Source organism: Miscanthus floridulus, chromosome 14 (genome assembly GCF_019320115.1).
Source record: "Miscanthus floridulus cultivar M001 chromosome 14, ASM1932011v1, whole genome shotgun sequence".
NCBI lineage: Eukaryota > Viridiplantae > Streptophyta > Magnoliopsida > Poales > Poaceae > Miscanthus > Miscanthus floridulus.
In genome coordinates, this window is record NC_089593.1 from 92,351,353 (window position 1) to 92,364,698 (window position 13,346).

Below are 13,346 nucleotides of genomic sequence, written 5' to 3' on the forward strand. Positions count from 1 at the left end.
TGCACTACGGGAAACACATGATTTGCCGAGTGCAAAAATCTTTACCGAGTGCCAAATTTCGGGCACTCGGCAAAGACCTGTTTTGCCGAGCGCCGCACTCGGCAAAATATGGCACTCGGCAAAGAGGCTTTTGTGAGCATCGTACGTGACAACGTGGTCGAAACTTTTTCAAATTTTTTCCACGGCATACACATACGATACGGCGACAACTCGACAAGTTTCATGATTTTCGGAATTCGTTCGCATTTTATACAATTAAAAAACCACTCCCACGCAAGTTGGCGGCGTTGCCCCGTGAGCACATTGATCGAAATTTCGAGACAGTTCCTGGATTTAGCCTAAATTTACACTAAGAAACAATGATAACATTTTTTGAACGAATGTAATCCATTATTCAATGCACCCGCAGTTCAAACTTATATTTTCCAAAAAATTTCAACAAAACAAAATAAACTATAGAAATATGCCAAAAGGCAATGAAAATGTCCCAAATTTAAACATGCTGTTTGTGGTAGTGTACTAAAGCTTCAAAAAAATTGGTGGCAAAAAACCAAAAAAAAAATTATTTTGCCGAGTGCCTAGGGTTGGCACTCGGCAAAGTTAACTTTGCCGAGTACTCCGCCCAGCTGGCACTCGACAAAGAGCTGCTGATTTTTTTTAAAACTTCGTCGAGTGCCAGATCACGACACTCGGCGAAGAAAATTGACTTTGCCGAGTGCCGCCGATTTGGCACTCGGCAAAGCCGCCTTATCTTCACCCGCGCCCGGCCGGCGCGCTCTCTCTCTTTCTCTCATTTCTCTCTCCCTCACATGTGGAGATCTCTGGGTTTTTGGCATCCGACGTCACAACTTGCTCGAAACCTTCTCAATTTTTTACCATAGCCTCCACATGCGATAACACGACGCCTCGATATGTTACGTCAATGAGATGCTCGAGATTTCATGTGAGTTCCTGGATACGGCCTCTAAACATACCATAAATATCATGAGTATCAATTTTTGGATGACCAAAGTCCTTTATTCCATTTACCTGCAGTTCAAATTTGAAATATCCCAAAAAATTCGACGAAACGAAATAAACTAATGAAATATATCAAAAAAGTCAAAATTGCCCCAAATTTTAAAATAGAGTTTGAAATACCGTCACAAGGCCCCAGAAAAAATTTGGGCCCAAAATAAAAAAAAATTATTTTGCCGAGTGCCATGCGGGGGCACTCGGCAAAATATGTTTTTAAAAAATAAAAAAAAATTGCCGAGTGCCTGGGCCTGGCACTCGGCAAAATAAGGTTTTAAAAATAAAAAAAATTGCCGAGTGCTAGGGCTGGCACTCGGCAAAATAAGTTTTTAAAAATAAAAAAAAATTGCCAAGTGCCAGCCGTTAGGCACTCGGCAAAATCTGACGGCAGGTGACCGCTGTCACGGGTCCGACCACCTTTTGCCGAGTGGGATCTTTGCCGAGTGCCGCGGCACTCGGCAAAGCCCGGTTTTGCCGAGAGCCAGGCTTTACCGAGTGCCTGGCACTCGGCAAATCCACCTTTGTCGAGTGCTTTATTTTGCCGAGTGCCCTGATAAAAAACACTCGGCAAAGTCTCAGACACTCGGCAAAGTCCAGTTTCCAATAGTGAGAGTCGGCTAGAAAATAGAGCCGCCTTTAAAATAGGAGTTATAGAGTAAAATTCGAATTTAACCATCTGCCTCGATGGAAAGGTCTCCATTAATCACTGGTAACGTAGGCGGTCCCATCGCCCTTTTGCGTAAATTTCTGTTAACGCAGGCGGCCCTATAATACCCACCTCCATAAATCAATCAAAAAAAAGAAAAAAGAAAAACCTGGACAAGCTCATCGAGCCCATCTACAGGCCCACTGAGCCCATTCATGCTGCAGGAGCTCAGGCTCCGTCCACGCGCTGCCGCCATCTCCGTCCACATGGCACCACAATCTCCGTGTCCGCGCACCGACGCGTTCCTCGCCATCTCCGTGCCTAAGCCTAGCTATTTTCTTTGACTTGATAAGGAGCTAATAGTAGTACATGGTAGAGAAATCTTTTGCATCTATTGGCGTGTTACGTCTGTTAGAAGTTGTGTCAGATATATATTTCGTGCATCTACAGCTGGATAGACTGAGATGCTGCAAATTGCCAATTGGAAAGTGTCATGGATGCATGCATGATGTGGATTTTGGTGGGCTAACTCTGTCGATGAGCCACTTCACAACTTGTATGGGTATGAACGTGCACGCAACCGAAAATCCAGCTACAGTGACAAGCAGCCTGTTCGGGAGTCTGTAAACGATCGTGGATTATTTACTGGCTGGTTTGGTGTGAGAGAAAAACACTGTTCCGGCTGGAAATTTACGATCGTTTACGACAAGTGAACAGGATGAAAATCATGTATATATACGTTACATGCAGGGATATAGAGTAATAATTTAATTAAAATATCTTGGGAAGATTAGCCAAGATTATTATAGTTAGAAAAGTCAGGACACAACCTGCCTAGCTAGGAATTAACGTTAATTAGGATAATGTTTAGAGGTTGCCATCAATTGTGGTATTTATGCCTATATTTTGTTTGACCTGATAATTAAGGAGCTAATAGTACTAGAGCTATATTTTGTTAGAAGTTTTGTGTCAGATAGTTCATGCATGTAGACGTGCTGAAAATTAATCCAAGTTGACAAGGGCAACACACTAGTAATACAAGATATTGCTTGTTCATTAGATGAATCCGTCTTCAAGGCCGGCCTGGCTTCAAAACATGCGTAGTCCTAGTACCATAGGCACAATCATGCGCATACACCATTACCACACGTAAGAAATATTTTATTTTTTTTCTCTGAGCTAGAATTTGTCAAGGTTATCGCAAATATACATACATACATACAGGATGCATGTTGAGACGATATTGTGCTATGTTTGTCTACATATACATACATCCAAAATAGACTTCAATTTCCACACAAATCTGTAAAAGTATGTCCTTGTGGTATAGTGACTGCCGCCAATTGTGTCCTTGTGCATCCTGAATTATTCCAGATCATGACGAAATCTTTGGCTCGCATACAAGTCAGTCCACGAGTCAGCAGTCCACCCTATGCAGACCTAATCATGGTGCTGGACAGCTGGTCACCTCACATGTATGCATAAAAAAAAATCTCTCTTTTTCCACGTACGTACATATCTGAAAACATTAATTTTCCATAGGATATATAGGAGAGCATGTACATACACATATATTCGTCCGTCCAGCTCAAACAAAAAACTTGGCCGTAACAAAAAAACTTGACCGTACCATAGAGGAAACTTAGATATTTTATATGACTCAAATGTTGTTGTTTAAAAATTGGTTTTTTAGCTCTTGAAAGCTTGGTTGGTCCTATATGAGCTGGTTGCAGATGATGATGCATGTCGCATGCATGACTTCATGCATGTATCTCTTTTAATTAGCGGGTTATTTCTTAATTGTATATCGTAGATCATCTTCAACAAAAGGTTCACACACATGATTATAATTATTTTTTGAACAGTGAAATTCTAAAACTCCTAAAATATTAAGTAATTAATGGTGGACAGACAAGCTTTAACCATTTTTTGGTGATTATAAAAGTATCGAATGTTGGGTACAGTGAACAAAGCGAGCGACGACTTCCTTTAATTTTGTGCCCGATCACAACCAATTACTGCATAATTCCTTATCTATATCTTTTGTAAAGCTAATCCCCACTGTAACTATAAGTTGTATGTACCTCAACAAGCAAGCTATCCACATTATTTCCTACATTGTCCATATCATCTCCTACTAATAGCAATGTCATTCCCACTAACTTCCGACCTCTTAAAACAAGCTATCCACATCATCTCCACTAAGTGAAATTACTACTTCCAATATATAAAAAATATAGAAGGCGTCCATATATTGCTATTTGTTTTGACGTACATCGTCTTATGACTCGATCCAATTTTGTTAGTTTTTTTTATTGTAGTCTTTCGCTGCCTTGCCTAATCTTAACAAGACTAGTTTTGTAAGAACATGTAGGTTTAATTCATGGATGCAACTGTTTTATTTTCAAGAACCTCCCACACGAGTGCGTGCAACATGGGTTGTATAATAACTTCCCCGATCAATTGGAAACTTTTCCTATTTTTTGGGACAATGCAATGGTTTGTATATATAATAATGAATTTGCCCCCTCCCCACCGCCACCCACTAGTTTAGCACCTTGTTGTGTGTTGGGCATTCAACACTTGTTCGGATTAGGCTCTGAGTTAGCACATTGAGGGCCCGTTCGGTTAGGGGTGGTTCTCGACTGGAATAGTTCCCGGTGAACGCAGCTATATAAATTACAGAAGGAATTCCGCTTGGAATGATTCCAGGCCACCAAAACCTGGGAACGGAACGCATCCTGAGATGGAATGAGATTAGGATGAGATTAGGGACCACCAAAACCTGCATTGGATGAGATTAGGGACCGCAACAAGTATTCAGCTTAGGAACACAGCTTGGGTTGGGATTAGGGTTCGCTGGTTGGGTTGGGATTATATCTTCATTTGTTTTGTCTAATTAACCTCTTCCTGGCAAGAACATTTTTCCTCTTGCTGCTTCCATGCTTTTTCAACACGATAAGAACAGAGACTTATTGTATTATTGTATAATATAATGGTAGGTACACAAGTTCAGGTACATATGCGCGCGTGCACATGCATGCATGCACACTTTGACGTGTTATCGTCAAAATTACTCTCCGATCCCCTACGTGAATGCATGCGACACATCCATTGGCGGATCCAGCCCCGGGAGAGTGATTTTGCCTTGATATTACTGTAGAAAAAACGTGATTTCATCGTTAATTTTCGACATTTGTTCTAAATCTCTATTGATTAGCCCCCCCTGAGGTGCTCATCCTGGCTCCGCCACTGGACACATCCATACATGCTGCCTCATCATCATGGGCAGAAGGTGACCTGGTAGTTGCTGTTGCCGCCAAGGTTTTAATTTTCGGAAATTAAAATTTATCGGGGGTCATAGATAAAGAGGATAAACAGGATATATCGGAAATATCGGACCAAATTCAAATAAAACCTAATTTGAATTTAAGTAAATTTAAATAAATTTAAACAAAATTTATACGAAAAAGATAGATATTTTCTTATCGGCACCTACGGATAAAGAGGATATATCGGAAATATCAGGAGATTTCGGCCGATATTGGAAACCATGGTTGCCGCTGCAGGCATGGGTCTTGGTGTTGTCGTTGGGAAAGAGGTAGGCGTCGGGGCAGCTGGAGCTGCCACAGTTGAGGGTCACGCCGGTGCTGCAGGAGAATCGCATGGCGAGGTTGTAGCCGTCGATCACCGAGATGTCGTAGAAGTCCTGGCTGCCGCCGAGCGTGAACTCGGCCAGCGTCATGGGAGGCTTCCCAGAGAGCGTGCAGGAGAGCGCGCCGGCGCAGTCGCCCGTCTGGCAGCTCCCGCTGTTGCCGTTGAAGGAGCAGCCCGTGCGGCCCCACACGCGGCCGGAGCTGGTGCCGGCGGGGACGAACAGGCTCCACGTCTGCCCAGGGTCCAGCCGCCGGCCCCCGCCCACTGGGGTGGCTGCTGGCCACACCGTGAAGCCGCAGTTGTTCCTGATGGTGAAGGTGGAGGCGCTCGCGCAGGCTACAGAGGTGGCGGCAAGGAGCAGCAGGAGGATCGTGGACGAGGAGGCCGCCATTGGTGCTAGCAGCTTGCTTCTTTTTGCTTTGGAAGTGGAGGAGGGAGTATGTGTGTATTTATAGGTGGCCGGCCAGACTGAGTTAGAAAAGTATAAGAGCCAGCGCAATGACAATAATGCCCTTGTTTGTTGGAGAAGAACCATAGACTGAGAATGCTGAGATGGTGCCAACGATTGCCAATTGGAAAGTGCCACCCCACGAAGTTGATTTTCGTGGTGGCTAGCTCTGTCGATGAGCCACTTCACAATCCGTACGAGTATGAACGCGCACCCAACCGAAAATCCAGCTTCAGTGACAATGACAATGGAAGTAAGAGTAATACTTTTATTAAAATCATAATCATATTTCTAAATTTGGACTTATTTTTGTTTCTAAATCAACACCGTGACATATTAAGTTTCTCGCGTAAATTTGCATCTCGCATGAAGCCGACGTCTCCACCAACCATTGTTCACGTAGACGAGCGTCTAGCCGAAACCAATACTCTAGTGTATATCTTGGCAACGATATATTGCCCAAGATTTGCATTGACTGCCGTGTTTCGTGTTTGTTAGAAGTTGTGTCAGATAGTTCATGCATCTAGATATGTGCTTAAAAATCAGTACACTTTGTCCAAGACAACACATTGGTCATCCAAGACATTATTGCTTGTTCAATGGATATAACTTCGTCAAGAAGGCCATGTTCAATGTGTAGAACTAGTACGAAAGGGACAAGCATGCGCATATGCCCTTGTCGACCGAACATAAGAAAAGATAGTTTTTCTCTCTGAAAATTTGTAAAGGTTATCGCAAATTAAGTATATACGTACATACGTGATTGTGCTATGTTTGTCTAGATATATATACATATACCGATCCAAAATAGCCTTCATTAATTTCCGCACTGCATGCCGCCAAATTGTGTCCTTGTGCATCCTTAATTATTATTCTTGATCATGACGAAATCTTTGGCTCGCGAACGACAAGTCCACGAGTCAGCAGTCAACCCTATGCAGACCTAGAGATGGTGCTAGTCACCTAACATGTATGCATCAAAAAAAGTTTTTCCTCTCTTTTTCCACGTATGTACGTAAATATCTGCAAACATTAACTTTTCATAGGATGAGCATCACTGCTGGAGACGGCCTCTTTGCCGAGGGCTTCTGGGTTTGCCGAGGGCTAGATCTCGGGCAGTCGGCAAATGGGGTCTTTGCCGAGGGCCAGCCCCAAGAGCCCTCGGCAAAGCTAGGCCCTCGGCAAACAAACGGCCATCGGCAAAATAAATCTTTGCCGAGGGCCTTGCCCTCGGTAAATTAGCCCTCGGCAAATATGGCCGGATGGGTCACGGCGTCTACTGGCGCCAGTCTTTGCCGAGTGCCCGCCGTCCGGCACTCGGCAAAGATTTTTTTATTTTTTTTTAAATATTCTTTGCCGAGGGCCATTGGCCAGGCCCTCGGCAAAGATTTTTTATTTTTTTTAAATATTCTTTGCCGAGGGTCATTGGCCAGGCCCTCGGCAAAGACCCCCTTTGCCGAGGGCTAGGCTAGACCCTCGGCAAAGAGTTTTTTGTTTTGTTTTTTGAACCCAGTTTTTTTTGGTGCTATAATACATTATTTAAATCTCAATTTTAAAATTTAGGCCAAATTTGACTTTTTTGATATATTTCCCTAATTTATTTCTTTTCGTTGATTTTTTTCGAATATTTCAAATTTGAACTGCAGGTGGATGGAATAATGCAATTTAGTGATTCGAAAAATGTTATTCATGGTATTTGGTGTATGTTGAGTCCCTATCCACGAACTCGCATCAAATTTCGGGCATCTTCTTCACGTAACATGACGAGGAACTTGTCAGAAAAGTGTTTTTAAATTATATAAAATCCATACGAAGTCCAAAAATCATGAAACTTGTCGAGGTGTCATGTTATCGCATGTGTAGACTATGGTAAAAATTTGAGAAGGTTTCGAGCAAGTTGTGACGTCGGATGCCTAAAACCCAGACATCTCCACATGTTCCCAGATGGATATGCAGCGAATCTTAGCAGGGGAGTGAACTTAGGGCACTCTGCGAGTCAACGGGATGAAGAGTCATGACTACCACATATGGATTGAGCGGCTTCTTCCGGCGATGGTCCGAGGCTATGTCCCTGAGCATGTTTGGCTAGTGCTGGCAGAGTTGAGCTTTTTCTTTCGCCAGCTTTGTGCCAAGGAGATATCTCGGACCGTCGCTCAGGACTTGGAAAAAGCGGCACCTGTGTTGCTCTATAAGCTGGAGAAGATCTTTCCACCCGGCTTCTTCTTGCTGATGCAGCATTTGATTGTGCACCTCCCGTCCGAGGCACGTTTGGGGGGGGCCCGTGCAGGCCCGTTGGTGCTATCCAATCGAGAGATGTCTAAAGACTCTTCACAAAAAATATACAAATAAAGCCAGAATTGAGGCTTCAATTGTAGAGGCATGCCTTCGAGAGGAGGTGGCAAACTTCACAACGCAATACTACAAGCCGAACCTTCCTAGCAATCATAATTCACTCCCTCGTTACAATGCTGGCAAAAATGAATCGACCCTCAGCCTTTTCCAAGGCCAACTCGGCAGCGCAAGTGGATCAACCCGAAGCTATTGGGAAATGAAGAGTGGCGCAGTATCATGCTATATGTGTTGAATAACCTTACCAAGGTGTAGCCGTTCATCAAGTAAGTTCTCAACGAACTTGTTTCAATACGCCGTCACTATTCTGCATCCAACCCCATTGATTCTCGTTCGGACAGGGAATTTGTTCGTGAATTCTGGCATCAATCAAGGGATCCTACCTCGCATGAACAAGACACCCTTGTTTCGTGGGGTGCGGAAGCGGGGAGGCCTGATTTCATTTCTTGGTTCAAACAAAAGGTAATGTCCAATTTAGCTCGTACGTTCGATCGTCCAAGGTGATCATCCAAGGTGATGGCCTCGACTATCATGGTAGAGTTGAGGACATCTATGAACTCTCATTTCATGGAGACAAACCTCTTAAACCTATCATGTTCAAATGCCACTGGTTTAATCCTCGATCAACAAGATGAACCCCTCATCTTGGGCTAGTCGAGATTCGAGATGATTCCATCTATCTTGGAAAAGATGTCTACATTGTGACTCAACAGGCCGTGCAGGTGTATTATACTCGATACACCAACCAAGACAAAGAGGATCTTAAGGGTTGGGCTATTGTGCACCAAGTATCTCCACATGGTAAACTACCTGCCCCAAACGATGATGATTACAACTTCAATGCAAACACATATGATGAATAGTTCTATCAAGAAGATGGGCTACCAGGCACGTTTGAGATAGTCTTACCTGAAGCAATCAAAATGGAAGTAGACAACGAAATGGTTGATGGCGAGGTCGATGGAGATGTGGTGGTAAATGCCAAGGACATAGCAATGCTTGAGCGATTACTTCTAGGCAATGACTACGATGACAACATAGAACCTTCGAATAGTGTTGCCCATTTGGACAATTTTGATAGTGATGATGAGACCTATGATCCCAATCATGAAGATTATTCCTAATACATGTAATACTATTTTTTTATTTGTGTTTTGTTTATATATTTTGAATCTATTTCTAATATATGTACTAATTAGTCTTGTTCATTCTTTGTGATTGCAGGTGATTGAACAAACATGGCGAGCAGACGTCCACGCCGTGACACGCCCTCGATTTACGGGAGAGACCGCCCTCTCCTTCGAGGTGAGGGGTTGTCGTCCGAGGCAGCGTCCGCAGGAGGTGACGAGAGGAGGACCAGGGGCAGCAGCCGCAGGAGGCAGCGGTCTCCTCCCTCGCCACGTGACGAGGTGCTGGAGGAGGAGCACGTGACGGCCACGGCCACATCCTCGTCGGAGGACGAGAGGGGTCAGTAGATGGGCGAGGGAGGCGAGGTGCTCGAGGGTGAGGGAGGCGAGGGGCTCGAGGGCGACGAAGGGGGTACCGCTACCCAGACTCCCTACGAGCGAGGTCCCGCGAGCCTCCCTCCGGTTCCGCTTCCTCACAACCGCCCAGTGATTCGGCTTATGGCAAAGAGGTAAGTAACTATAGATGTTATCACAACTACTTCATAAGATATGTTGGAAATCATAAGAGAAACTGATAAATTTTCTTAATCACTTGTGCATGGGCCTAGGTTGGTTTTATCAGGTACTCCAGCACGCACCCCCGCGAGCATCCTTGGTGTTTTGTGCAGGAAATGGTACTCCGGCATTGTGCAACTGTCCAAAGAGCCAGTGGTGTGGGAGCCGGCCTCCAACTAGGATAGGTACGCGCTGGTCACGGATGACACTTACCGCAACAAGCAGGAGCGTGTATTGGTAGAGTTTTGGGTAAGTTTCTCTCGCACAACATTGCTTAATACATCTCATTCATTGGTTAAATGTTTTATTGAAATAATGAATGGATACATCAGTTTTGTATGCAGAAATTTTTCAAGGCCGAAGAAGGACTTGAGGCCCAGGCAGATCGGGCGGCTGTCGCAGCTTGTAGGAAGTACATCACCGAGATGCATCACCAGGGGCGCGTTTAAGCCCACATAGACTACTACAGGTCGGTACTTAAGCAGTCCCTCTCCAAGCCTCAAGCAAGACTGATTACGCTGACCCGGGACCAGTACCTTGAGGTAGGCGAATAACATTCATAATGATTCGTTTTGATATTAAGTAGGTTCAATTTCATCTTCTTATATGTCAAATACTCGATGACTTGTAGGTGATTCCCTGGTGGTGCCGATCATATCCCGAGTGCTGGGCCATGATCGTGGACAAGTGGTTATCACAAGACTTTGTTGACACGCACGAGAGGCAGCGGGAACAGCGTCTGATGAGGCAAGGTCCAACTCATCATCAAGGTAGCTGTAGCCTCCCCGGATACAAACAAGCATACCTAAGTGATTTCTTTCATTTATTTTGATGCTCAATTCTGCTTGATTTCTCATCATCTTCCCGTCTTTCTCGTAGGAGGCTGTGCACCCGGGCGAGGAGGTCTCGGAGTTCTCTGCGTGGGCTATGTCCCACATGGGCAGGGCGTCATCCTCTGTCTCCTTTGACCCGGCTGCCCCGCCCCAGGTGTACTCCTGACCCGAACGTGTACACTAAAGTCCAAGAGTACACGTCCTCGGTAAGGGAGATCTATGGGGAAGATTACAATGTGCGCACTGAGCCCATTGATGCAGAGACGATCATGAGGCTCGGAGGAGGCAAGAAGCACGGGCGGTTGTGGATTGCAGACGGCGCCATCGACTCGACCACTGTTCCCTCCCTCGACGCTATCCGAGCACGGTGCACAAGCTCCAGCCAGCCCATTCGCTCACGGCCTTCTCCAGCACTACAGCAGGTCAAGGCACTCCAGGTAATTCCTGTTTTACTCGTCGTACGTTGATATTTACACACCTAAATTAGATTTGCATTACTGATACATTGGAGTGAAATATTGCAGGCCGAGCTAGAAGAAACAAAAAGGCAAAGTCAAGAGCAGAACGCAGAACTGACCGCACAGCTGCAGGCCCAGCAGGTCGCGTTCGAGGCCGCGCAGAAGCAGATGGCGGAGATGATGGTGATCATGCAAAGTCTTGGGCAAGCATCGGGTGTACCTGTTTTCAGCTCCTCCACCTCCTACTCCTGCAGCTACTCCTGTAAGTATGAAAGTTCACTTTTCGCTTGTGCTTTGCATGTATGTCGGCCTTCGTGCCGTTGTGGATGTCGGCGTTCGTGCCGTTGTGGATGTCGGCGTTCATGCCGTTATTTCTTGCAGGTTTTGGAAACCTCCCCGTGCAGGGGAAGTGCTGCCGAAATTTTCAATTGAGTCTAATCTTTTTGTATTCCTAGATTACTAGATGCAATCTCTAAGTTCTAAAACTGTTTTCCCAGATTACTCACACATGCAATCTCTGCTCCTTTGTGCAGCCTCCGTCCGTGGGTTCCAATCATCCTAGTAGTGCGTCACTGGCTGATCCCGGCTTTTCTTCACCACCGTCTCATAGGCTACCTTGATGAGGACTAGTGCTAGGTGATGTGGTTGGACTTTATTGTAATATTTGTGGTTTATGGTTCTGACTTGTGCTTGGATTTCATGAACTTGTCGTAATAAACATGTGAATGATGATGAACATGTGACTTGTCGTTGTAATATATTGTGATTTGTGGTTCACAATTATGGTTGTGATATATTGTGAGAAAATGGGTTCTGTGTGATATATATATATGTGATGGTTGATATATATATGTATATATATGAAATGCTTGTGTCGATGGAATGCAAAAAACAAAAAAAAAATTCTGCCTCTTTGCCGAGGGCAATGACCAAGGCCCTCGGCAAAGAAGGGTCCTTTGTCGAGGGCCGTCCCATTGCCCTCGGCAAAGATTTTTTAAAAAAAAAATAAAATTTCTGCAACATTTCTTTGCCGAGGGCCATGGTTGGAGGCCCTCGACAAAGACTTTTAAAAAAAATTCTTTGCCGAGGGCCTGCGGGGAAGCCCTTGGCAAAGATTTTTCAAAAAAAAAGAATAATTCTTTGCCGAGGGCCGTCCCATTGCCCTCGGCAAAGATTTTTTGGAAAAATTCTGCACATTTCTTTGCCGAGGGCCATGGTTGGAGACCCTCGGCAAAGATTTTTCAAAAAAAAAATTCTTTGCTGAGGGCCCCCCGAGACGGCCCTCGGCAAAGACTCCGTCCCAGGCGCTGGCGCCGTGACGGCTGCTTTTCTTTGCCGAGTGCCGCTCCAGCCCTCGGCAAAGGCTTTACCGAGTGCCCGATAAAGGGCCCTCGGCAAAGACCCTCTTCGCCGATTCAAAATTCCCCGAGAGCTCTTTGCCGAGGGCCGCCCTCGGCAAAGCCTTTGCCGAGGGTTAATGGGCCTTTGCCGAGGGCCTCAGGCCCTCGGCAAAGAGGCCGTCTCCAGTAGTGCATGTACGTACAAATATATACAATCCGCTCCAAAAAAAAATGTTGAGATGCATATGGCGCATGCATAACTTCATATATCTCTTTTAATTAGTGGTTTATTTCTTAATTACCAAAGATCATCTTCAACAAATAAGGTTCACACACAGGACTTATTTTTATTGAACACTGAACATATCCTAAAAATCCTAATGTTGGGTACTGTGAACAAAGCGAGGGATGACTTGCTTTAATTTTGTGCCCGATCATAACCAATTACTGTGCAATTCCTTATCTATATCTATCTATCTTTTATAAAGCTAATCCTCACAACAAGTTGTATCTAAACATGTAAGCTCTATCCACATCATTTTCTACTAATTACCCACATCATCTCCCTCTAATACTCATGTCATCCCACTAACTTTCAACTTCTTAATACAAGATGTCCACATCATGTTTTCAAATGGTAGGCTGATTTACCATATCCTACCTTGAATGAATGAATTTCTTATCTGTTGGATTAGTTAATGTTGTTTGCATGATTTGGATCAAAAATTCTTCAAACAACACCGCACGTATTAAGTTCATCTGAGCTTGTCGTTGCATAAATGTCATACACGTCTATCTATATTAAAAGACCCCTGTTAGTGGAAGCCAATAAAAGCAGAGAGAGCTAGTGCAAATGTCGGGTGTCGCAGCAGCTAATAGGAATCAAAGCAGAGTTGCGCTAGCCAATCAAATCAGAGTT

General features: G+C 44.6%; 1 protein-coding gene across 1 annotated transcript; it reads right to left on the reverse strand.

The window, feature by feature from the left end:
- Positions 1 to 4,630: 4,630 nt before the first annotated feature.
- LOC136505562 (thaumatin-like protein) lies at positions 4,631 to 5,732 on the reverse strand. Its single transcript, XM_066500734.1, has 2 exons — positions 5,160 to 5,732; positions 4,631 to 4,970 (listed from the first exon to the last, which is right to left on the reverse strand). Exons 1-2 carry the CDS (start codon positions 5,706 to 5,708, stop codon positions 4,896 to 4,898), a joined length of 624 nt encoding a protein of 207 aa, XP_066356831.1. The 5' UTR covers positions 5,709 to 5,732; the 3' UTR covers positions 4,631 to 4,895.
- Between the last annotated feature and the right edge of the window lie 7,614 nt (positions 5,733 to 13,346).

Bases quoted from the DNA above. Each gene is read 5' to 3' on its own strand.
- LOC136505562 (XM_066500734.1), bottom strand. From the start codon at position 5,708: ATGGCGGCCTCCTCGTCCACGATCCTCCTGCTGCTCCTTGCCGCCACC. The intron at 4,971-5,159 runs GTAGGTGCCGAT...TGGCGGCAACAG, and splicing joins CCGATATATCCTCTTTATCC to CAACTACCAGGTCACCTTCT.